Here is a 27,386-nt window from a genome sequence, read left to right as displayed (position 1 = left end):
TTTCTGGGCATTGGTCCTGACTAGATTAGGTTGTTGTAGTTTTCCATTGACTTTAATCACAGGACATGGTAGTACCAAGAGACACCCTAGGGGATCTCCTGATTTCCAGGAAAACTTTTTTACCTCCATTGTGTAGTTACAATCCGACTTCCCCTGGATAATCAGGATCAATCACCCCAGACAGAACAGCAATCCTTTTTCATGCACCTGATTCAGTGGCATGAGAAGTTCAAAGTGGCCAGGTGGAAGTCTTAACTTCCAGTTCAAAGGAATCATCATTATATCCCCTGGTAGGAACACTCTTCCTTTTGGAACTAAGACCTGTATACTAGCAGAGCCTAACGTTTTGCTGAGTCCAGCTCAAGCAACTGTCCAAACAGGGTCAGAGGGGGCAGTGGGAGATTAAGAAAAACACAATACAGAGTTAAGAGAAAGCAGGGGCTAGGTGGTTCATTGCCTGACTGAAGGCAACAACCCCAAGAAGCCAACGCAAGTTTATTATATACTGTTTAACAATAGAACTTCAGCTAAGGTAGTGCAGTACGTGTGAATGTGCTTGACGTAATGAACAGGGATACAGAACTCTCTTGAGAACAGAGTGAACATTAATTAGCCTGCCCAGAACTGTAAGTTGCCCGGAACTGTACAGGCAGAATGCTTCCACAGTAAAGCTGGATTAGATAAGGTGCAGCCCAGGCCAGACCTCAATCCACAGTAGACTAAGGAGCCGTGCTTCCAAGGTTACTCTTACATGGCTTTGCCAGCAGTCAGAGGCCTGCTTCATGAAAAACCTGACCTGGGCCCCAACAAGGTTTCAGGGACAAGAAGCAAAAATTTTCCTAGTGGATCACTTGGGGTGATAGTGAGTGGTGCTACTCTCATTTCCACCCCATGATTCCTGGACCTGTGACTCTCAGCTATGGGAGAAACAGCACCATACAGTGGAGCTAATTCAAAGCATACACAGCCTTCTGGAGAACATTGCTTCAGCACTGCAAGATATTGCCACCTAGTCGGCACCATAATTGGGTCTTGAAAAGGCCATTCCACCGTTCTCTCAATACAGCTGCCTCAAGATGATGGGGAACATGCTTAAACCCAAGAATTCCACGAGCTGAGCATGTGCCTATTCCCGAGCTTCATTTGCTATGAAGTGGATTCCTTGATCAGAAACAATGCTGTGAGGAATACCATGATGGTGGATAAGGCATTCTGAAAGTCCACAGATGGTAGTTTTTGTGTAAGCATTGTATGCAGGGAAGGCAAACACATATCTGGTGCACGTTTCTATTCCAGTTAGAACAAATTGCTGACCCTTCTAGGATGGAAGTGGTCCAATGTCATCAACCTGCCACCAGATAGCAGGCTGATCACCTCAGGTAATGGTGCCATATTGGGGACTGGCAGATTGGGCACTCAGCAGTGGCCTTAGCCAGCTTGGCCTTGGTGAGTGGAAGTCCATTTTGCCTAGCCCATGCTTAACTTCTATCCTATCACCATGTCCACTCTGCTCATGAGCCCACTGGGCAATAGCAGGAGTAGCTGAGGAAAGAGGATGGCTTGTATCCACAGGAGGGGTCATCTTATTCACCTGATTATTAAAGTCATCTTCTGCTGAAATCCTCCACTGGTGAGCATTCACATGGGACACAAATATTTTCATATTCTTTGCCCACTCAGAAAGGTCTATTCATGTACCTCTTTTGCAAGACCTCTTTGTCACCAATTTTCTAGTCATGCTCCTTCCAAGTCCCTGACCATCCAGTCAAACCATTAGCAACAGCCCATAAGTCAGCACAAAAACACACCTGTTTCTCCAGGAGAGGTGGTTACAGGGTAAAAAGGCAGTGAAGGACTAATCTCTTTAGGTGGAGGTTGGGTGGCTGATGCTTCTGGGCAGACTGGAGGATGGGAAGCTCTTTCCTCAAGGCAGGCTGGAGGCAGGGAAGTTCTTTCCTCAGGGCAGTCCATTACAAGTCTATCTAGCAAAGGCTCAGCAGATTCCAATGATTCCATCTCCCCATTGCCATCATTATCAAGCCATAAATCTTCATCCCATGTTTCAAGATCCCATTATTTTCAATCAATGCCCTTACTTTAACAGCAGTCACCCTGCAAGGTTGAGATTTTAGTTTACATTGTAAATCTGCTACTTGCATGATGAGTCTTTTGTCTGGTTTTCAGAGATCTCAATTCTGTGACCACAAGAAATAAGACTGTGTTTCAGGGCAAACATGGAAACTTTTATATCATTCATATGGTGCCTAAGTTGCAAATTTGAAGACTTCAGCTCATCGCTTTCCCTCATCACTGTATCCAGTGTATCTAACAACAACCGGCCAAAATCATTATACCTCTTAATTCCACAAAACTCCATAAAGGTGCCAAAAACACTCTCACCCAGAGCCTTCCCTCGTATAAGCACACAATCAGCAGAATCTAACGGTGATATTTTGTGTATCTATCTTACCAACTCACTGCATGGACTGTCAGTGCTCTACTCATTAGTGCCTCTGAGTCTAACCAGAGTAGAAAAACAATTATAAAAACCCATTTTTAAGACTGTGTTTCTCAAGACCCCACTCCTGGTAATATCAAGCTGTATTAGTTAGGTTTTCTAGAGAAACAGAACCAATAGGACATATCTGTAATATGAGATGCATAAAGGTTCTCATGGCAATTGTAGGAATGGATGATTCCAAAATCCATAGGGCAAGCTGTGAAGCTGGCAGCAATGATGAAGGGTCTGGATAAACTCCAAAGGAGAGGCTCACTGGCTGAAGAAGCCATGAAAAGCCTCTTTCCTTCTTTAAAAAACACAAACAAACAAACAAAAAACTCCACATGATTGGATTATCTTGATGGTGGCCCTGTGCATCAGTTGAGTGCAGATGTGATCAGCTACAGATGCAATCACCTGGCTGATGAATTAATATACCAGCCTTCTGGTTTATCAAACCAGCCATGAAATACCCTTGCAGCAATGTTCAGGCCAGTGTTTGCCTGACCAGACAACTGGGCATCATCACTTGGCCAAGTTGACACCACAACCTAATAATTATAGTATACTTCACAATTATTAAGATGGTGGAATAATTATACATTGAGTGGTCTGCTTAGAAATTTTAACAGCAGATTTCTAAGAATGTAATTTTCGCAATATGCCTGATTGGTATTGGTGCGGCAGGTTAAAACAGGAAGAAGATACTATAAAGGAGACCTTGAGCAAGGACAGTTAATCAAGGTCAAGAGGGCCTGATTTGGAGTACCTACCTAGGCAAAACACCCAGCATCAGCTGAACCCAAATACACTATGTTCTAGTTTGCTAGCTGCCAGAATGCAATATACCAGAAACAGAATGACTTTTAAAAAGGGGAATTTAATAAGTTGCTAGTTTACAGTTCTAAGGCCAAGAAAATGTCCCAATTAAAGCAAGGCTATAAAAATGTCCAATCTAAGGCAACAGGGAAAGATACCTTGGTTCAAGAAGACCAATGAAGATCAGGGTTCCTCTCTCAAGTGGAAAGGCACATGGCAAACGTGGCGATGTCTGACTGCTTTTGCTCCCAGGCCTCTTGCTTCATGAAGCTTTCCAGGGGGCATATTCCTTCTCCATCTCTAAAGGTCTTTCATTGCATGGGCTCTGTCTCTTCTCGTTTTCAGAAAGGGACTCTATCCAAAATGCTTCTTCTTTTAAAGGATTAATGGGTGGAGTCACAACTCCATGGAAGTTATCTGATCAAAACTGGGTGACTCACATTTCCATGGGAACAATCAAAATGTACCCAGCCAGCAATATTGAATGAGGATTAAAGGACATGGTTTTTCTGGGTTCCACCACAGATTCAAACCAGCACACACTATTACCACCAGAGGCTCTGGAGAGCAGAGAAGGTAGGAGGAAGAGCCTGAAACAAGGAAGCAGGGGCGAAATAAGTAAAGCTAAGCAATAAAAGCAGATGGCCCCAACATTGTGGGGCCTCTTGCTTTTCTCACCTCTGTCTTTGTGAGAGTGCCCACATATCCTCTCACTTGTGTTCTCAGTAGAATTTTTGCTTGCTTATTCTATGCTGTGCTATGCCCTTGAATTCCTTCTCACAGCATGGCCAAGAACCCAGAAATTGAAATCTGGCAACACTAGGATTTGGGCGATTTATTATTAGAGAAGAGTAAACAGAGCCGTGAAATATAAGACAAGGCTAAGCTTTCAAGATTAATTCAACATGGAGAAATCCCTTAGCTTGAGCAGCAATGCTGAATATAACCAGAAATCATTGTGGAAGAATAGTCTTCTGCTCAGTTACCTTGGAGTCTTAAAATCAAATGGCCTTATATGATAGTTTATAGACTGGTAGAAAACTTAGGAAATCATTGTAATTTGGAAGCTTTTCAGAAAAATTTCATTTCCAAATGTGCTTTAATCATGAAAAATGGAATTAGAGGCTCAAACGTGCCTAGTATTCAGTATCTGTCTTTAAAATACATTTACATATAGAGAGTAATTTTTTTTATTTAGTTAATTAATTTTTATTTATTTTTACCTGGGCAGGCACCAGGAATCGAACCTGGGTCTTCTGGCATCATAGGCAAGCATTCCTGCCTGCTGAGCCACTGTGGCCCACCCTAGAGAATAATTTTGACATAATGATATCTAATAGCTACAGAGTGCCTTTTATGTGAGACAGGTTAGATAGGGAAGGAGGAAGGGGGAAGTAACCCTAAGACCCTTTGGAGCACACACACCTAACCCACACACATCTACCCTCACTCAGATTGGTGCTTAAAAAGAACCAACGAGACATGTACCTCACCAATCCCTTGTTAGCACAGTCAAAGGGGGATGGTCCCCTCCAAGTCTTTATAATGCAAGGATCCCACCTCAAACTGCTTCTCCTCTGGAGAATGCCTGAGCTCATCTTTCTTTGAGCATGTACTTTCACTATGCACTGCTTTGTTTAGCTGTACACACTGGCTAGTCCTCATGTTCTTTTTTTGTGGCGGAGTCAAGAACCTTCACGGCATCAGTCCCTGATCTGGGTCTAGACTTCTCCAAGAATTCCTGCAGCTCTCCAGCAATCAGTAGAGAATTCCTGCGGGTCTCCTGTATCAAACTTATTAAACTATTTTGCTGCACACCTGACTACTCCTGGAATTCTTTCTTGAGACTGAATTGAGAACTCTCAAGGCACCAGCCATTGGTTGAGGGCTCAATTTCTCCAAGAAATTCCCAGGACTGTCCAGCTTCACTAGTATGAGGCGCCTGGCCACAATGCTATAAAGTAGGTGATATTACTATCTCCATTTTAAAGATAATAAAATTCAGGTAATAAGTAACAAACTGTCACACAGTCTCTGTTAACAGATCCTAATTGGGCTGGTTCATCCTGAGGCAGTTTTGCAATCAAGAAATTAAAATTTAACAAATGGTTATGATTACTGATTCATTATAGATTTTTTTCTTCTAGTATATTGTAGAATGGCCAAAAGTTAATACCTGGGTTGCACGAGTGGTTCAGTGGTAGAATGCTCACCTTCCATGTGGGAGACCTGGGTTTGATTCTTGGACTATGCACCCTCTTCCCCGCAAAAAAAAAAAAGTTCATATCTGAAATTATTAAAACTCCCTGAACTAGTCTCAGCCCCATTCATATTTACCATTGTGATAGTTATTCTAGCTCAGTCCCAGCCCTTGTTTATGCGTGCTATTTTAATGGTAACAACTCCATCTTCTTTTGTTTGAATCCATAAAAACCCTGCACTTCTTACAGGGAGACAAATTTTTGGACCAAGAGGTCATCTGACCTGCTTCATGCTTAAGCAATGAACTTTCTCTGTGAAATCCCAATGTTTGGCTGTTATGTCTATAGTATCCGGCGGAGAACCTGTTTTTGTTCAGTATCAGTTTGAATCTTAATGTTGTATTCCTAGCCATGCCACTATATTGCTGCTTACAGGGATCGTCTCTTAGAAAGGTTCACTCATGTTAATTGCCATGATTTCGATAAAAACTGTGCTGTATGCTCAGTGTCCTCTGAAAAAATGAGAAAATCCAACAATGCATGTAATAAAGTAAAAATTGTACAGTTTCACAAACTACAGATAATAAGTTTACATTTTATGTATTTCCTTCTATTTAAGTCCTCACAAATAGATATACATATTTATATGTTCTAAATGTGCATATACTGTAACCCTATTAATAATACTTTGTCTTCACTACTTCATTCTACTTTTGTTTAATAGTATAACATTATTGTTCTCCATGTAAAAAAACATCTTTACAACATGATTTTTACTGGTTTTAAGGAGCTCATTGTATGGCTGTCCCATAACTTTAGTAACCCAGTAATTCTAGGAAGAGTGATACTTCCAGAAGTTGCCTATCAGAATAGATTTTCAGATTGCTTTCTTTCCATGTTCTGATTTGTTTTAGCCAAGATATTAGTTTTGGAATCTCAAACAATGTTAATGGAGGATTTGTTTCTATTTTCCACCTTTGGAAAGCATGGACTAAATAAAAGGGGTTGAAAACTAATGATTTAAATAAAATCCCATTGTTGGACACGTAGGTTGTTTAAATGAACACACCGTGTAAATAAATGTTTGTAAATTCTGTATCAGTCATTGTTCTTCAGAGAAACAGAACCAACAGGATATGGATGAGTGGATGAATGGATGGATAGGTAGATTTATTATAAGGAATTGGCTCACCCTATTGTAGGGGATAGCAAGACTGGATTTTTAGGTCAGTCTAGAAGCTGAAAATTCCAGTGAGAATGCTGTTGAATTCTTAAATCCGGTCCTTAGGCTGGAAACTCCTTAGGCTGGAAACTCCGGAAGGAGTGGAGGATGTAGTTTTGAGGCAGAATTCCTTTTGATCTCTGGAGCAATAGGTTCTTGCTGATAAAACTAGGGGTGTGAGATTGATACCCCTGAGGGTAATCAGCTTTATTAGTCAACTACCTGTGTATGCTAATCCCAAATAAGAAACATCATCACTGTAAAAACTAGGCTAGTGTTTGTTCAAGCTGGACACCATGTAACCGAGAAATTAGGATTTAAGGGATAATTATGACCACTAAATCATTATATAAATATTCATTTTTTTTTTCTGGTATATCAGAATAGAGAGAGGAAAAATACCTGAAATCTCTGAACTACAATTCAGCTACCCTGATAGCTGATAATGACTGTAAACGCCTTTAGACCTTCCTTTCAAGTCTAGGGAAGACAAGGGAACAAAACCAGAAATGAATGAAATATCCTCCAATCCTCTCCTACTTTCAGCAAGGGAGAGCAAGGACGCATGCGTGGTGCGCGCCGCTGGCGCACAGTCCCGGGTTCCGGAGAGCGTTCTGCGCAGGCGTGACCGCAGGTAGTCGCTGGGGCCGGCCTCAGCTGAAGTGGACTTGCGTCCTCAAGACCCCCGCCCCCAGCCTCAGCCGCTGGCGCGCCACAGCCGGGCTCTAGCCTTCGCCGGGAGTGCGGCCGTGACCCCGTCCTCAGGCCTCTCTGTGCGGGAGCAGCCGGGAACTGCGCAGTGTCCCGCGTGCCGGTGAGAGATCTCCGGGTGCGCGGCCTCCAGTTCCCCTTCAGAAGCTGGGCCGTGTGGCGGAGCTTTGGGAGTAGCCGGGCCTGGCGAGGAGAAGGGAGGCCGCGGGGAAGCTGGGCGGGCGGCGCGCTGCGCGGGGCTGGTTGGTGCAGGTGTTGCTGTGTCCGCGCCTCCTGTCCGTGCCGCACCTTACAAGGGGCTCTCGGTTCAGCCAAAGCCCGGCGCTCGGGGTTGATTCCTGTGGCCTCCATGTCCTCAGCGGCTATAGCTGGTCCTTGTTTTGCTCTTCTTGAATTTTCTTATACGGTCGTCTATACACACATTTAATGTTACAGAGTAGGCTGCGTTTTGGCGTTTTGTTTATGGAGCTGTTTGAAGACGCTGGTTTACCTCTTTCCCACGGCCTTTCATAACTAAAACCAGTGTTTGTACAGGAGAATATGAGGCATTTAAATTTGACGGTGTGTAACGCTCCTCCCCCAGAACGGCTCCAAGATGAGTCTGATTTGTTTTGGTTTTCAGTAGTGACAGATTGCGATACGAACTCTGAACACATGGAAGAGAAAGGTTCTAGTCCCTTTTAAACCAACCAGTGTCCGAGAATAAAAGTAGTTGAACTTTTTTCAGTGCTTGCTCTGACGAAAACCTGGCAAGAAGGCCAGGCATGCCCAGTACCTGACAAATTATAAGGTTTGTTCAATCACTTTGACGAAACACCCAGCAGCAGCTGTTAGATAAGGATAGAAAACTAACCGGGGCTGAGTCACTTGGCCTTCCCCACAACCCCCACAAGGCCTTCTATGGGATGCACCTTAAGCTCCTGCCTGCCGTATTAACTGAGATCCTCTAAAAGGTGCCTCTGAGAGCGCGTGATGCCCACTTATCCCAGTTCACCTAGCATTTCCCATAGATCTGTGGGTCGCAGTGGGTGTGTTTAGTGATGTTAATTCACCTCGAAACCATCTGTGGCTGCAAGTCTGGGTTTGCCTGGGATTTAAAGTAAGCCAGTGTGAACGAAGATGGTTGTATTTTTTTGATTTTTGTTTTCTAAAGAAGTTAAAAGTCATTTGGTTTTGTACCTAATTAGGAAACTTGTACATAAATTAAAAAAATAATTCCTCGTTCTACAATTTTTTCTATCTCGTTATATAGTTTTTTTATCCTAGTGTTTATACTGTGTTGTACTTCTTGATGGTTTAGGATTAGTTGTGTTATTTGAGGAGTATATTTTCCTATTCAAATCAATGACGATTTTTGAAAGAAATATAATTTACCTCTTTTATGAATGTCTATTGTTGTTTTTTAGTAACTGATGAATCATATGGTCAAATTTAGAAACAAAAGAAATACGTTCTTTTAAGTCCTGCTTTACTCCTTTATTTTCTCCCAGAATATTGGCAGATTGGATAATATGACTTTTAAGTTCTTTTCAGTCTTAAGAATCAATGCCTTAAGTGCAGTGTTATTTATTGCATTACCTACCTGCTGAAGTTATTTTCACGTGGAAACTAGTACTAATTAAGTTCACTTACTTGGATTTAATATTTGTATTTAATTTTCCTCATGTTATTTTTTATTCTGTTATCCTGAATTTTGAAGTTAATGTTCTAAATTTTGTTTTTTATATGGGTAAATTCATATTTTGGAGTTTAGCGTTATAATTTTAATTTGCCAACTGTTGAATGAAAGAAAAATTGGCAAGATTTGGTTTTTGAGTTACTTTTTCTTGCAAATATTTGAATGTTTAAAGCAGGAAATCTGAGGAGGCGAGATAGGATAGGAAGGATTGTGGATTTTATTTATCACAAAAAGGTATGACTTTTAAAAGATTGAAAAATACTACTTTTAAATTACCTGGTGAAACATAACTTTGCCTAGTTAGCTTCTGTCCGTAGCAGCTTTTGCCTTTACTGTTAATTATTCTAAAAGTAGAATGTGGTTTTGTCTTAATCTGAGGAAAATGAAGCCTGTGTCTTTCTTTTCAGAAAACCCTCAGAAACTATAGAACTTTGCCAAATGTTGATGTTGTTTGAACACCCACTGTCATCACATTTTTATTTCATAGTATTTTGTTAGAAGTACATTCTAAACTCTAGTAAATGGCTCTCTTGTTTCAGTCATTTTTATTGAATATAATTATAATTAAAAAAATAACTTAAACACTCTGTTGAAATTTGTTCTAAGAAAATTAGATTGGTGTAAATATCCCATAATGTTCTTGAGTGTACCTTTTTCCTAAAGTTTGCTTTAAGATTTTTGTTTTTCTTTAGATATGGGGAAATCTTTTTCTCATTTACCCTTGCATTCAAATAAAGAAGATGCTTATGATGGAGTTACATCAGCTGACAATATGAGGACTGTATTAGTTAATGGTGAAGCCCATAATGAAGATGGAAGAAATGGAGATGTCTCTCAGTTTCCATATGTGGAATTTACAGGAAGAGATAGTGTCACCTGCCCCACTTGTCAAGGAACGGGAAGAATTCCTAGAGGTATGTTATTTGCATTGCTTTTCCTTTAAAGAATAATTATAGATATTTGCACAAATATTATAAAACCCTGGGTCTAAGCTACTATGTTCTAAAAGAGCCTTAGATTTAAAATTAAAACTTTATATGAGTTAGCTTCAGTAAAGAGGTCACTAAGAAACAAACCTAAAAATATTTATTAAGATTCCTAAAGCAGTAATAATGGAAAGCACTTTTCTACCCCTGGTATTTTTTTCTTTCTTACCTGCTGTTGTAGCAGATATGCATAGTCTCTTGAGTGAAAATCTGAGTTATATTTTGGCATCTTTGAGGACATATCATAATCTCTTTGCTACGTTGGGAATTAGTGACAATTTAAGTGAGTTGATGACCTAGTTTTTTTTATTGTGAAAAATAACATTTATACAAAAAAATCAATAAATTTCAAAGCACACTGTGACAATTAGAGCAGATTTCAGAGTCTGGCATGAGTTACATTTCCACAGTTTTAGGTTTTTACTTCTAGCTGCTCTAAGACACTGATGACTAAAAGCAGTATCAGTATAATGATTCAGCAATCATACTCGTTTGTTAAACTCTACCTTCTCTGTATAACGCCACCATCTCCTTTGATTTTTCTCCCAGTCTTTAGGGTTATTTGGGCTATGCCCATTTTAACATTTTCATGTTGGAAGGAGTTGTCGATAATTTCGGATAGGGGGATGGAACTAGATAATGTCCTGGAGAGGCTGGCCCTTCTGGGTTTCAGGACTTATCTGGCCTAGAAACCCATCTAGAGATTGTAGGTTTCTGGACAGTTGCCCTAGCGCATAGAATTGTCATAGAATCTTAGATAAAGCCTGCAGTGATCTTTAGGGTTGGCAGGAATGGTTTTGATTGGGTGTTGACAGTCTGTAATAGGTAGCAGTGTCTAGCTGAAGCTTGTGTAGGAGTAGCCTCCTGAGTAGCCGCTCGACTCTATTTGAACTCTCTCAGTCACTGATACCTTATCTGTTATACTTCTTTCCCCCTTTTTGGTCAGGATGACATTGTTGATCCCACGAGCCATATCTCTATTGCTGGGGAGACTTTGTCCCCTGGATTGATGACCTAATTTTAAAATTCATTATCTAAAAAATAATAAGTTGGGCATGTCCTAATTAGTTATTTTTAAAAGGAATCCCATGAAAAGGTATGGGATATGAAGATGAAGTAACTAGTAAAAGATACCAGTTTATGGCATATCATAGGAGAAGTCAAAAGGAAATAATCCCCCAGGTGCTGTTCCTAGGCTACTTTAGTAGCAATGACAACAAGTATAAATAATAAAAATACCTTGGGCTATTCCATTTTCTGGTTGGTAAAAGCTGACATGTGACCCTAGAGAGACACTGAAAGAAGAGGGACAAAGTGATAGTATAAGGAAGACCAGAGTCTCTGAGAAATTCCTTGGGAGTAAATATATATTTGAGCTGGACTTGGAATATTCTGGCTTCATCTTTACAGACATACTTTGAGGATAAAAGGATTACTGCAGTTAAAGGGATTAATACACCAGGCTGATTAAGAAAAAAAATACTATTTTAGTAGTTTGGATATATTTTTTCAGTATGGCCAATACGATTTTTTGATAATCTGAATGTGGATTAAGGAGACTGAAGGGAATTTTTCACCTAAGCATCTGGGAAGAAATGGAGTAGTCATTTAATGAGATGGAAAAAAGCAAGTTTGGGTGTGTGTATCAAGGGAGAGAGAGATCAAGAGCTCAGTTTTAGTCATGTAAGTTTGGAGATGTGTATTTGATATTTAAGTAAGTAAGTTTAGTTCCAGGCCCAGGCAGGAGTCCTTAGCATACAGATGGTACTTGGAGCCATGAGCTGGATGAAAGTACCAAGCACCTCAGTGTGCCTAGAAAAGAAAAGCGCTAGCAGTGAACACTGGGGCATTCCAGCATTTCCAGGTTAGTGTGATAAGAAGGGATTAATAAAAGGCAGTGAGAAAGAGCCGCTTGAGTGGGAGGAGGAAATTTTTCCATGGGTGGTGTCCTGAAAGATAAGTGAAAAAACTGTACCAAGGAGGAGTGAGAGATGAACCATGCCAGATGCTCCTGTTCGACCAAGTAATGTGAGGACTGAGAACTGATCGTTAGATTTGGTGAATTGGAAGTTGCTGGAGACCTTTATAAAAGCACTTTTAGTAGCTTGATGGGAGCAAATGCATGCATCGAGTAGTATCAAGAGAGCTTAGGAGGAGGAAAGTATTGTAGAGAGAAAATAGCATTTGAGCAGTCTAGAAAAGTAGAGAAAAAAGGTGGTAGTTGGAGTGGATTATGGGGCCAGGGAAAATATTTTGTAAGATAGAATGAATAGTATGTATTTATATGTTGGTGAGAATGATCCATAGAGAAAATACTGATGATGCAGAAAAGGGGGGAGAATTATTGGAGCTATATCCTTGAGTATGTTTAAGAGATCTATTGCACAAGTGCTGAGGGTTGTTCTTACATAGGAACAGAGGTAGTTTATTCTCTTTTATATAGGAGAGAAGGTAGAGTCTCTGAACCCAGAAACAGGTAGATGAGTATATGTGCTAGTGGAAGCTTGTGGAAGTTTTCTTCTGTTTGCCAGATCGTGAATTGAAAATGGAGGTGGGGAGAAGATATTGTAGGTTTGAAGAAAAAAAAGAGGTGAAGTTATGAAATTAAAGTTTTTGAAAGTCAGAGAGTGAGAATGTAAAGTAGGGAAGTAGAGTATGATTGTTGGCCCCCCATTAAGGGTAACTTGGGATTAGTGATCTTGACTCTAAATTGAGACTACTTAGCATGGTCATATTTTTCTTTTTTGAACTTCTATTCATATTTAGTTGGGTGGATATAGGCACAGTGGCAAGAAAGTTGATTTTAACCAGGTTTATAATTTAGCCAAAGGAACATCACTAAACAAGATATGTATGCATTCAGATACAGATACATATATACATATTATACATATGTGGAATTTATTTATATGAGGAATAATGACAGCATTTTGAAAGACTTCTAAAGAGAATTTGACTGGCACTTTAATAGTTTTATGAAGATGAAGATCCAACTTCTGGTACGATTGGAGAATTGGCATTTAAAGGTAGTGTTCTAGTTTGCTAGCTGCCGGAATGCAACACACCAGAGATGGATTGGCTTTTAATAAAAGGGGATTTACTTCATTAGTTCTTCAGAGGAAAGGCAGCTAACTTTCATCTGAGGTTCTTTTGGGAAGGCACAGGACTATCTCTACTGGCCTTCTCTCCAGGCCTTTGGGTTCCAACAACTTTCCCTGTGGTGATTGCTTTCTGCTTCTCCAAAGGCCTGGGCTGAGCTGCGAGTGCCGAGATGAGGTATGCCAAGATGTTTGGGCTATGCTACATTGTGCTCTCTCATTTAAGCACCAGCCACTTAAGTCAAACATCATTCATTGCAGCAGGCATGCCTCCTAGCTGACTGCAGATATGATCAGCAACAGATGAGGTTCACATACCATTGGCTCATGTCCACAGCAACAGAACTAGGTACCTTCACCTGGCCGAGCTGACAACTGGATCTAACTACCACAGGTAGCATATGAATATAGCTCAACCCAAGAAAGAAATAGTGGGCTTTGAAGTAACAATGTGAAGAGGGGCCTGACCTGAAAGAGCCATGGAAGACTCATTATGTAGGGACACTTAAAGCTTGAGATGTAGTATTATCAGTTTGAGTTTTCAAGGGGGACAGTGTTAAAAGACCTGCAGGTTTAGGGGTGTTAGGATGTGGAGGTAGCAGTATGTTTGCTTTTATCCAGATAATCAAATCAAAGTCTCAGTGGAGTTCTCTGGAGTAGTTCTATAAATTAAGATCTTCTGAAAGCTGGGACTTATAGATTTTTTTTTTTCAGTGGAAGAAAGAGTAATGGAGCCCTCGTTCTTTATACTGTTTTTGCTCAGCTAGACATTTGACTATGATGAAAGTGTCCACTTTGGAACCAAACTGCTGGAAAAATTTTGAAACAACAGAGCAGTTTTCTAAAGGGATGAGATGAACGCCGGTTGATATTCTGGTCTTTTCCAGACTGTGATAGGGAGGCAGTATATTTTCAACTAATCATATTAATAGGTTTCTAAACCTACACCTTTTACTTTCAGGGCAAGAAAACCAGCTTGTGGCATTGATCCCATACAGTGATCAGAGATTAAGACCAAGAAGAACGTAAGTGATTCTAAGAAAATTGCAATTCTTTTTTTGTTGTTCTTGGTTTCTGTTTTTTGTAGTTTTTGCTTTTCACTTTATGTATGAATAATTCTGTAGTTAAGGATCTTAAAAGGAAAAATACTATCAGGTTAATTTATGCTATCATATGTTTTTATCCTTCCAAAAAACAAAAACAGGATTCCTAGTTGTGGTAAGGTCTTGAAGGCAGTGTAGTATTTGAATCTTTTCAAATCTATGTATTCAGCTCAGAAATAGCAGCAGGCAAAAAAATACTGCACTCATACAAACAATGTTTTCGTCAAAAATTGGTGATAAGACATTTCCTCCAATCCCAGAATAAAAATGTGTATTCAAATTATGATGACAGCAGGGATCTAAACATGCTTAGCCCGTGTATAGAGGTTATGAAGGGAAGCAAAAATAAAGTTCCTAAGGATCCTAAGAACCTTGATACACAGAGAGCAAATACGCTACCCCCAAAGAATACCTTGATATAATGGTAAGAAGCTGCATGCTGTAATTTGGAGAGAGTGCAAAAATGACCACAGAGATTCACTAAGGGCTTTGAGAAGATCAGAATGAACTCAAGCATCCTAAGCCTTCAAGGACCTTAGGAAAACACGATAAAAATTCTTTTGCAGAAGGGCAGAGGTACATCCTAAGGTGAAAAAAAAAAAACCCTGCTAGGGGTAGAATCTACTTTGGACAGGGTAGGAATAATGAGGGTAAAGGAGAGAAAAGGCTTAGATAATAGGGAGACAACCTCAGAACTATCAATGTGGGTATTTTTTAAGACTTTGTAACAACAGAGAGGAAGGAACCCTTTAGAAGTGAAACTAGGAAAGCAACACTGGCCCAGCCTCTAAACTGGAACCTTCTTTTAGAAGTACAAAAGTCCCAACTCATTTAAACATGAACAGTGCAAAACGATTGCAATCAGGCATCGTATAAAAATACTGACCAAAAAAAAAAGAAAGAAAATGAACAAAATGTTGACATGATACAAGCCCATGAACACTTTAAAAGCAGATGAACACCTTAATGTTTTCAAATGTTTAAAAGAAGGTAAGAACTATGGAAGCTATGACAGAGCAGCATAAATAAGAAATTGAAAAGTCCAAATGTGCAGACTAAACTGTAAGAGGATGTGGAAATAAAGTCTATAGACCTCTGGAAAGAATTAGAAAATATTAATAATTTGAGAAATAAATGCAGTCTGGGTTATTTATACAAGTGTTAAGTAGTTATGGAAAGTACAGTAAGGGAAATGGATAAAAGGAAGAAATGAAAGAAAAACATAGACATGAATTAATGAAAAGGATTTGAGAGAAAATGGTATAAAAAATAAACAAAGAAGATTGAATATATACATCATTTGAATCCCTGAAGAAGAGAAGCAAAGAAATAGAGCTGAACAGATACTAAGCATTTAACATAAGAAGACTTTTCTGAAGTAAAAGGAAATTTGAACCTATATATTAAAAAGACATCCTGGGAAAATGTGTGATCCTGAGAAAATCAAAACTATTTTAGTAAAAGTACTGGACTTTGAAGCTTAAAAAAAAAAGGTCATTTGCCACCCAGGCAAAGGATCAATTAATTTATAATGTATAGAAAAGCAGATTGGCATGCTACTTCTTGACCATAGTGCTTCAAACAAAAAAGGCAAAAGAGCAACACATTTAAGATAATTATGGAAATAAAATGACTTAAGGATTTTATAACAATCGGTCTGACACTTAGGTGTAAAATGCATAGATCTAATTATGAGCATGAAATCAGAGAGTGGGGGAATCTTTTCTTGCTATGATTTTGAATCCCCAAATGACAAAAGAAAAGATTAATAAATTTGAAAAATTATAAATAAGCTAAATATAAAACTGTTATGTATATATATTTGTTTTTGAAAACAAAACCTTAATTGAAGTCAAAATACAAATGGCAAACTGGAAAGCAGAGTATGCAACTTATATTACAGACAAAGTTCAATATCCCTACTCTGTAAAGCCTTCAAAAATTGAGAAGGAAAAGACCAATTGCCAAATTTAAAAATAAGAGCTGTGAATAGTTCCCCAAAAAGAAATAAAAAGATCTTAAAACACGAAAAGATTTCTCATAAGAGAAATGCAAATTAAAACTACACTGAGATACCATTTCTCATCTATCAGATTAGCAAAACTCCAAAGTTTTGACTTCATATTTTGTTGGCAATGCTGTGTTTAAACAAGCACACTCATACCTTGCTCCTGTAGAGGAACTTGGCATTATCAAGCAAACTTAATATGCATTTATCCATTGGCTCAGGAATTCTACTTTGAGAAAAATATTGTAAGAAGAGTCGGCAAAAATACTAAATGGCATTTGTACAAGTGATTCATTGTGCCAATGTTTATAATAGCGAAAGACTAGAAATAACTTGAATAGCCAGTAATAGGGGACTGGTTGAATAAGTTACACTACAGCTACACAGTGGTAGAATGTAAGAGGTAGAGAACTATATCTTGCAACTGTGATATCCAGGGCACATTTTTATTAGAGAACACACTACAGGAATGAAAAACCAAAAATTGATAAAATTGGATACTGCATTTGGGTGGGAACTTAGAAGAGGAACAGATAAGCAAGTGAGATTATCTATATATAGTTTTGGCTTTGGAACCACATAATTTTTTTCCATAACTAAAAAACATTAAATTAGAAAAAAGAACTCCTAGAATTAGAAACAAACTGAAATAAGTGAATTAAGTTGGTGGCATGAAAACATTGTACTTTTTTCTGTCAGTGTCTAGTGATATGTTCTAAATGGCAAAGAGAGCCACGATAACATTTTAAATTGTACTCAATGGTTGCGTTGCTAATAGAAATGTTGACTTTATTTTGAAATTATATAGACTTTTTTTAGAATAAAGCAAATAAGTAATTATGTAAATGCTATAAGGAAACACGATTTTCATTGTAAAAGCAAAGAGGTGTGTGTGCAAAATTTTAAAGTATTGGATTCTCATATAGCCAAGATGGAGTAATAGGGACTGGGTTTACCCTCCCTCCAGAAACAACTTACAAACTAGACAAATAAACGAAACAGTGTTTTCAGATAGTGGAATTGGGCTGTTTAGGACAGTGATTGTTGAGATGGGGTGGAAAAACAATATGAGCCTTACTATTGCCCACAGTTCCAGGCTGCAGCACAGGAAAGGAAACTATGACAAACTCTGGGAGTCCAAGAGTTAGCAAGGCAGAATACCAAAGAGGAGATAGTTGCACAGAGAGAAAGCTCCAGAGATCTGTTGAGGATACTTCTAGAGTCTTCAGCTGAGTAATGATCAATACGTATGTGAGGAAGGTATTTGAGGAAGGAACAGAACCATACATAAAGAGTAAAGAAAATAATCCTCATAGCTCACACAGTCAGGAATAGTTTCCACCCACCAGTGTGGGAAACCTGATTGACAGGCCATTGGGTGAAGTACTAAGTGTATTTACTCCATAATAAGGAAGTTTAGCTTTAGATTAAAGGCTGCAGTCGTCCTACCTAACAAAGCCTAAAGGCAAGCCTCAACGATTAAACTGTTTCTAAGAAATTTAACCACAACCCAGTACAAAGCTTACGAGTATTTGTGGGAATTCTAAAATATCCAGCTACCAACAAGGTAAAATAACAGTGTGGCATCCAATTAAAAATTATCAACGTTGCAAAGAAGGAATCAAATATATCTCATAATGTGGAGAAAGATAATGGACCCAGAAATGACTTAAATGAAGGAATGGCAAGGATAGTAAAATAATATTTTACCATGTTCCCTAGTTTCAAGAAGATGGAGCTTGTTAAGAATAGACATGGAAAATATAATTTAAAAATCCAAAGTGAACATTTACAGATGAAAACTATGAGATTAAAAATACGCAAAATGGGAATGCAAGGGTAATTTAATGGTAGAATTCTTGCCTGCCATGCAGGAGACCCGTCTGCAATTCCCGGCCCATGTACTCCTCCCCAAAAAACAAAACAAGCAAACAAAAAGAAAAGAAAAATTCAGTAAGTGATATTGCAGTAATGAAATACTCACATGGAAAAAGAATAAAATGTGACCCCTGCCATACAACATACAAAAAAAATGTATATATACACACACACACACACACACACACACACACACACACACACACACAACACACACACACACACAGAATGGGATAAACAGCAGATTAGACACTTAGAGGAAAAGAGGTATTAACTTGAAAATGTTGCAATAGTTACCATCCAAAATGAAATACAACAAGAAAAAAGACTGGAAAAAATGTGAACAGGGCATTAGTGATCTGTGGGACAATTCTAGGCAGTCTGTAAACATGTAATAGGCATGAAGAAAGGGTAGTTGGAGGGAATAGGAAAGGTATTTTCCATATTTTATGAAACCTTGTAGGGGACAACCTGGACACGTGTTGAGTACGTACAAAATCAGTCCCTGTTCTAGGGTCTGGGAATACAAATATGACAAAGACATTGTCAGTATAAGGAAATCATGGTCTTGTAAAGGAAGCAGATGAGGAAGTGATTCTGGTATCTATAGGTACTAGAGGTACGCGTAGTGTACCACAAAGGCAGAATAGAATAGTATTGAAGTCATTCTGCGGAATCAGGGATGAACATCAGCAAGTCAGAGCAATGGAGAAAGCAGAAGTGGGAATTCAGTCAAAGAGAAGAGCATATGTAAGGGCAAGAAGGAGTAAATGGACAGTGATAGAGATGAGACTAGAGAAGTTGTTAGAGACCAATCTTTATACCTGTAGTAAGAAATTTAAACTTTATTCTGAAAAGTATGTGAACCCCTTCAAACATTTTTAAGGAGTTTCAGGTTTGCATTGAAAAATACTTTCAATTTGTAGTGAAATTACACCATTTTGTGAAAAACTCACATTCTTATTAGTTACAAGTTGGGGGGTGCCATGTGGCAAAGTGGATAAAAATTATGTATATTAATTGTTATGTGTATACATGCTTCAAGTATGTCAATAAATCTTCAAATAAACCTACAGAATTTACAGTTGAGGAAAAAAGTAGATTTCCTAAAGTATTACAGTTAGGAAATGGTAGAAGTGAAATTCTAACCTAATTCTAAATATTCCAAACAGCTCTCATAACTTCATTAGTAGTATATACCTGTCAGGATTCAGTTACTGTTACTAGATCCACAAGAAAAATAGTCACTTGTTACTGATAAGATCTGTATACTTATGGAGTTAGCAGATTTTTCAATTTAGTTTGAAATATTAACCAGGTTGTTATTTTATTGTCCCAGTAGGTTCAATAATATTTGTTGTGGTTGTAAACTAGGGGTACAAAGTAATTGAGAACACTTTTATTATATTCACACCTAGGGCTGATTTACAGGCTCTAAGCACTAAATAGATTATAGTGGGGTCACCCAGTCATAAATAAAAATAGAACAACACTAAAGATTAAGAAAGTCCATCCAAGTTGTTATTTTTTCATAATGATTTTTTTTAACTCTTTATGCCATTTTGGTGTTATGGTGTAGGTACTTTAAACATGTACTTAAATGACCTCTTGTGTAATCCATAGTGATCAGCACCCTGCTCAAGTTGAGAGGAAGCCCAAAGTGAATGAGTGGGAACTGCTTTGTTTATTCAAGACAACAGCATGGGCTTGGTAGCAGTGGTTAGCAAATTGATTTTTTTTTTTTTGGCATAGGTAGGCACCAGGAATAGAACCCAGGTCTCCAGCATGGCAGGTGAGAACTCTGCCTGCTGAGCCACCGTGGCCGGCCCTTTTTTTGTTTTTTTAATAAAACGTTTTGCTTTCTTCTCAATTTAGGCAACTTAAAAATACTCAGAACATTTATGAAATATCAGTAAAAAGCACTTTAATAGCTATTGTGAGGCATACAAAGATAGATTCATCAAGGCATTTGGAAAGGGGATGGTGAGGAGTTAAGTGTAGAAGAAAGAATAAAATGACTAGTTTTTTAATGGCTAGAATATAGGAAAGTGACATGCAAGACAGAAGCAAAAGGTGTTGTAGACTTTTAGTAGAGGGTGATATATAGGAGACATCAGGAAATAATTTCTGGAAACTAGATTTTGACAAGGGTAACTTTGAAGATAAGAACCTTTCACCTATGGGAATTGGAGAGAGAGAAATGGAAGAGTTTCATTCAGGAGGAATTAGAAGAGCAGCAAAGGTATAATAATATTTCCTTTCTTGGTTTTGAAGAAACAGTGTTGATAAATCGAAAGTGTTGATAAATCTAAGCAATATTTTTTAAAAACTGAATACATAAATACTTTAGGAAGTGGAGACTCCAAAAAGATTGATCATAGTCTCAGTGAGTTTGATGAGACATGTTACATCTTTTTTTTTGAGGGCTTCCCAGGTGGTTTATGATGAGTAGTCACTTTAGGAAATATTTAATGGTAAAACTGCCAGTTCTGTTTCAGTGAGGTCATAAGGGGGTCTTGACATCTCTATTTTTATATAAAGCTCCCTTATTATTTCTAATGTGCAATCTGGTTTGGAAATCCCAGTGTAAATGTTATATCTACCAAGAGCCTGAAAATCCAACCTCCAAAGAAGTGAATTAATCTTTTACATTTTAACTCAGAGCCAATCTTCCCCAATAGTTTAAAAATTAGAAAAATTTTTAAAGTATAGATCTTTTCCTGCTGTTAAAGTATATATGAAAGAAAAATTCAAGTTGAAGATATCTGTTCTGAATGTTTTCTTATATAATTTTTGATGCACATAAATTTGAATATTCCATTTTCCTTTTCAGAAAGCTTTATGTGATGGCTTCTGTGTTTGTCTGTCTGCTCCTTTCTGGATTGGCGGTGTTTTTCCTTTTCCCTCGTTCTATCGATGTGAAATACATTGGAGTAAAATCAGCCTATGTCAGTTATGATGTTCAAAAGCGTACAATATATTTAAATATCACAGTAAGTAAAAAATTATATTTAAAATATTTGACTTTGTTCCTTTATCCTGCTAAGCAGCATATTGTCCCTGTTAGGAGGATTTTGTTAAATGTGACAATAGTTGGTTTGCTTTATCTTGTATGTCTTTACCATATTGACCTTTTCTACCATATTTGGTTCTGCTGAAAATGGCAAATAAGTATTGGTAATTCTTTGTTTACAGAATGTGGTAAATCACATTTAGCGTTTGAAAGTGCCTTCAGGAGGGTGAACTAAACTAAACAATTGATTGCTGGCAAAACGAAACAAATAGTATTTACAGTTCTGTTTGCTTATCAACATTTTACTATGAATGGTACCTGGCAGGCTATTAATAAACCTGATTTCATAGATGTTATAAATGTAACATTTTCATTCCCTTACTTTGTGAAATTATTTCTCCAATTTTAATAGATCATTCCTTTGTTGTGTTTAGACCTAAAGTACATGTGACCATTTGGTTTCTTTGTTGTAAATTAGAATGTATGGGAGATGTGCTTTGTATTTTTCAGGGCAGTAGTTTTTAGAAGAAAGCTACAACTGCCCAATCTACCTCTGAAAAAAAAAAAAACGAGAAAAGAAACCTCAGAGAAGGTCTTTACCTGTTTACAAGTTACCATATATTGGGAAGAAATCATGGTCTGCATTAGAAAAAAGGACAGTGCATATTTTGATCATGCCATTAGTAATCATTTATGGCTTTGGGCTGTGAGGTTTTTTTTGTGGCATTGTTTTGTTTGGAAGAGTCATATTGAACATAGTTGGCTTTCCTTGCAAAGGGGGTTGGTTATGGTTGAGTTTGAGATAAGATGTCTGTAATGGTGCTTAGGAGGAGCAAGGGATGGAGGGACGAGGAGTGAATGGGAATGGTATGTTAAAGTGTAATTACTTCTTAATTACAAGGAAAAAATAACTGATTCATCCATTTACCTTACTTGGTTATGATCAAAAGTTGTCAATCTAAGAATTTTTTTTTACTGTATAAGTAAAAAAATAGAATTCTTATGTGTACAAAACATTCATAACATAATATTAATTATAAATCATTTTGTATGACCAAGTAATTGTTGGTCATTTTCCCACTTTAACTGTCATTTGAATATTGTTCAGATGTTTTCCCATTTGAACGATGTTTAGAACAGTTGACTAGTTTTTTATTTTTCATTTTTTTGTGGCCAACCTCCAAAGCCTATTTAGTATCAGTTACTGTAAATTTGTAATAAAAAACAGAAAGCTGAGTGACATTTCCTTTTAAATGCTAGAAAATGTATTTAAATATAAATACAACGCAGAAGTTCCCATATTTTGGAATATTAACACTTAATTAAATCAAGAAAAACGCGAACATTTAGTAAGAAATAGAATTATTATCTAGAAGAACATTAAGTTTAACAATTTTTGTTTACTTTGTTTTTCATGATGTTTATCTTTTGTGTTTCTTTGTTTTAACTTTCAGTCTTTCTTTTTCTAGTTTTCATAAGTAATTTTGTCCTTAACCATTTTTGGATCTCTGAGCCCTTTAATATTCTTTTTCACTTCTTCTATTTTACTTTATTTTATTGTGGTTTGCAGATATTGCACTTTCTTTTTTTTATAAATTTAGGTTTATGTCAACCCTGCATGGAGCAATGCTATTGGTGCCATTTTTCCAGCAGCATGTACTCACTCTGTGTCTCTGTGTTATATATTTTTTTATTTAATTTTTATTCTTAAAATATTTTTATTTAAGAAAACAAACAATACACTTAGAACCACCAAAAATGGATATCTTAGTTTAACCACAGGCATATTTAAATAAAGTATCCAAAAATCACTGTAAAACTTGTGTTCATACAGTAAGTTTCATAAACCAATTTAAAATTAAGGCAACAAGGAAAAAAATCTATAAATTCACATAGCAAAGTTGTTGAATTCTAAATATTAAGTACTAACTTAAATACCATTTAATCAGCTGTCAAAGCTGTGAGTTTTCCCAAAATATGTTGGAAGTTATTACAAATTTCTAAATTGCTATAGTAATGATCTGTTACAAAACGTTTTTCTGATTTCAGGAAAATATGAAGATACAAATGTTTTTACAATTAACATATGAAAATCTTAACCACCTACAATGGATATCTTTGTTAGATGACATAAACCTAAATTTATAAAAAAAAGAAAGTACAATATCTGCAAACCACAATAAAATAAAGTAAAATAGAAGAAGTGAAAAAGAATATTAAAGGGCTCAGAGATCCAAAAATGGTTAAGGACAAAATTACTTATGAAAACTAGAAAAAGAAAGACTGAAAGTTAAAACAAAGAAACACAAAAGATAAACATCATGAAAAACAAAGTAAACAAAAATTGTTAAACTTAATGTTCTTCTAGATAATAATTCTATTTCTTAATAAATGTTCGCGTTTTTCTTGATTTAATTAAGTGTTAATATTCCAAAATATGGGAACTTCTGCGTTGTATTTATATTTAAATACATTTTCTAGCATTTAAAAGGAAATGTCACTCAGCTTTTTGTTTTTTATTACAAATTTACAGTAACATACTAAATAGGATATCTTTGTTAGATGAGCTAAATAATCATTTTTTACAATATGTTTCATAAACCAATTTAAAATTAAAGCGAGGAAGGAGAAAATCTACAGATACCGATATTAGTGTTTCTTAGATTCTAAATAAACACTATCTTAAATTCCATTTGATTAACAAAACTGTGTACATTCTCAAAATATCAAGTAGACAGTTATTACAAATATTGGCTTTGCTATAGTAGTGACCTCTGTTACTAAAAACAAAAAAAAAAATGAAAGAGGACCCCTACCTTACACTCTATACAAAAATTAGTTCCAAATGAATTAAAGACCTAAATGTAAGAGCCAGTACCATAAAACTTCTTGAAGAAAATATAGGGAAACGTCTTCAAGATGTAGTAAAAGGAAGTAGCTTCTTAAACTTTGCACCTAAAGCACAAGCTGTGAAAGAGAATATTGACGAATCGGAGCTCCTTAAGATCAAGAGCTTCTGTGCCTCAAAGAACTTTGTTAAAAAATAGAGGCAGCCAACTCAATGGGAGAAAACATTTGGAAAATACATATATCAGATAAAGACTAGATATCCTGTGTAAAGAAATTATACAGCTCAACAATAAAAAAAAAACCAATTATAAAATGGGCAGAGGAAATGAATAGGTACTTTTCTGAGGAGCAGATACAGGTGGCTAAAAAGCACATGAAGAGATATTCATCTTCATTGGCTATAAGTGAGATGCACATTAAGACAACAGTGAGATATCACTTCACACCAATAAGAGTGGCTGCTATTGAACAAACAAGAAACTATAAATGTTGGAGAGGAGTGGAGAAATTGGAGCACATATTCGCTGCTGATGGGAATGGATAATGCTTCAGCCACTTTGGAAGTCAGTTTGGCGATTCCTTGGAAAACTAAATATTGAGTTGCCATATGACCCAGCAATCCCAGTACTCGCTGTATACCCAGAAGAGATGAGGGCAGTGACACGAACAGATATTTGCACACCGATGTTTATAGCGACACTATTCACAGTGGCCAAGAGAGGGAAGCAGTCCAGGTACCCATCAAGAGATGAGTGGATAAACAAAATGTGGTATATACATACGATGGAATATTATGCAGCAGGTAGACAAAATGATGTCCTGAAACATACAGCGTGGCCGAACCTTGAGGATATAATGTAGAGTGAAGTAAGTCAAACACAAAAGGACAGATACTGTATGATTCCATTATTATGACTCTGGTAAAGCCTCCAGTGCTTCAGAGCAGCTAGAAGGAAAAATCTGAGATGAGGAAAGGGTAGCCCATGACATACTATGGGACCTGTTCTGGAGGTGCTTGTTGAAGTATGCTTTAAAAACTATTGCTTGTTCTTTTCTTTTATTTGTGTATATATGTTATATTTTACAAGTGGGCCCTTTAACATTCTAATGAAAGCATGGGCAGTTTGGTAAAAGGACACTTAACATTATTTTGCGTATACAATTTTAGAGGATTATGAGATCCTTCTGAATCCCATTCATTTTCTGTAGTAGAAGGTCCTAGACCATAAATTCAGTCCCTTTCCTATAGTGTCTAAAAAATGAAATTAAGGGTGAGCAACAGTGGCTCAGTGACAGAGGTCTCACTTGCTGTGTCGGAGACCCAGCTTTGATTCCCAGTGCCTGTCCACACACACACACACACAAAAGAAATTAACGTGCATATTAACAGACAATTAGATAAAAAATATTTAGATAATTCAAGTTCATTTCTATGATTTCACCAAATTTTATTTCATTTCCTTACATTTATAACTATTTAAGTAACCATATAAATAAATCATGTAATTGCTGATTTTAAGCACTTCTTTGTTTATTGTTATCCTTTTAGTCCTAAAGCTGTCTTTTCTCTTCTTTCTGCTCATCCTGTCTTTCACTCTTTCTCCATATCCATATTAACTTATATAGATACACATACTCATATGTTTAGTCTTTTATAAATCATTTTTTTAAATATCACTATTATGTGCATTTTTGTGCATTTTGCTTTTCTCACTTGTTATACACCTTGTGAAATCTCTCCTAGTTATCTGGCTTAGGGTTAGTCTTTTTTTTTAGTGGGTGCGTAGTATTCCACGAAGTATTTAATGTAATTTATTCATTCATTTCCTTTAAGGTAGACATTCACTTTATTTTTCCCACTGCACAGATCACTGTCATTAATTCTTATGTTTTTATTCTGTGGAATAGATGCTCAGAAGTAGGAATGCTAGGTCAAAAAGTTCTGTGTCAAAGTTTGTTTTAATGGATGTTGCTGTAACACATCATGTTTGGTAGCAGTGAACAAATAACTGCCCACTTACCACTTCTGTGGGAATTTGATGCTTGGTTTTTCCATTTCTGCAAAGAAGTCTGTTAGAAATTCAGCTGGTGTTAGAATTGTGGTGAATTATATTGCTTTGGTGAGAATTGACATCTTAGTAATTGTTTGGTTTGCTAAAGCTGTCTTGTTTTGGTTTGCAGAAGCAGATGAAATGCAATATACCAGAAATGGGTGGGCTTTTACAATGGGGATTTATTAGTTTATAAATTAACAGTTCTAAGGCCTTGAAAATGCACCAGTTAAGGCATACAGGACAGTACCTTCTCTGAGCACCAGCTGCCAACATCCTGGACACTTTGTCACTTGGACAGGGCCATGGCCAGTATCTACTGGTTCTTTTCTTCTGGGCTTCATTGCTTCAACTTCTGTCCATGGCTTTTTTCCCTAAACTTTCCTAGGGTTTTTTCTGTGAGCTTCTGGATTTCACCTTGGCTTTTGTATGTGTTTTATCCTTTTATAAAGGCCTACAGCAGGAGGATCAAGATGTGCCCTGAAAGGCAGGTCACATCTCAATTGAAATAGCCTAATCAGACTTCCGGAGAAGATGGCGGCTTAGTAAGACGCACCGGTCTTAGTTCCTCCTCCAGAAAAGCAACTAAAGAAACAGAAACAATACGAAACAGCTCCCGGAGTCACAACAGAGACCAAAAAGACAGCGTACCCCATTCTGGAACAGCTGAATGGGCAGGGAGAATCTGCTGCGGTGAGATACCCGAGGGGCGCGCGTTTTCCCGGCCGGGGCGGCTGGCGACTGGGGTCCCCTCCACGCACGTGGCTCCCCAGTCTGACTGGGAACGTTGGATAGCGGGGCCCTCCCGTCACGCTTGGCGTTTCGGGCCAGCTGGGCAATTAGGACCGGCACTCTCCCACGCCACAGCGGCCAGCGACCCCCGCCTACACGCGCGGTTTCCCGGGCCGACTGCCGTGCAGACAGACGAGTGCCACGAGCGCCACCTACTGGGCAGGAAAAGAAAAACAGAGCCCAGAGATTTCACAGAAAAAGCTTTCAACCAGCTGGGTCCCACACCCAGGGAAATCTGATCAAATGCCCAGACACCAGCAGAAAATAATGGATGACGCTCGGAAAATTGAAGATATGGCCCAGTCAAAGGAACAAACCAATAGTTCAAATGAGATACAGGAGCTGAGACAACTAATGCTGAATATACGAACAGAAATGGAAAAACTCTTCAAAAACCAAATCAATAAATTGAGGGAGGACATGAAGAAGACATGGGCTGAACAAAAAGAAGAAATAGAAAATCTGAAAAAACAAAT

At 37.6% G+C, this 27,386-nt stretch overlaps 1 protein-coding gene across 5 annotated transcripts in view; it reads left to right on the top strand.

Moving 5' to 3' along the window:
- The first annotated feature begins 7,352 nt into the window (after window positions 1–7,352).
- Window positions 7,353–27,386, top strand: part of TMEM106B (transmembrane protein 106B) — a 47,064-nt gene continuing 27,030 nt past the window's right edge. The window contains exons 1-4 of one of the 5 annotated variants that reach the window (XM_077122681.1): window positions 7,353–7,556; window positions 9,824–10,045; window positions 14,177–14,240; window positions 21,038–21,197. In XM_077122681.1, coding sequence (XP_076978796.1) covers window positions 9,826–10,045; window positions 14,177–14,240; window positions 21,038–21,197 — 444 coding nt within the window. In that variant the 5' untranslated portion in view covers window positions 7,353–7,556; window positions 9,824–9,825. Of the gene's footprint in view, window positions 7,572–7,724; window positions 8,015–8,070; window positions 8,553–9,805; window positions 10,046–14,176; window positions 14,241–21,037; window positions 21,198–27,386 lie in introns of those variants that run through there. The other 4 variants (XM_077122684.1, XM_077122692.1, XM_077122709.1 and 1 more) reach the window with 4 other exon arrangements.

Source organism: Tamandua tetradactyla, chromosome 1, assembly GCF_023851605.1.
Source record: "Tamandua tetradactyla isolate mTamTet1 chromosome 1, mTamTet1.pri, whole genome shotgun sequence".
In the NCBI taxonomy this organism is placed as follows: Eukaryota; Metazoa; Chordata; class Mammalia; order Pilosa; family Myrmecophagidae; genus Tamandua; species Tamandua tetradactyla.
Note: the sequence above shows the minus strand (reverse complement) of the source record. Positions and strands in the feature narration are given on the sequence as shown.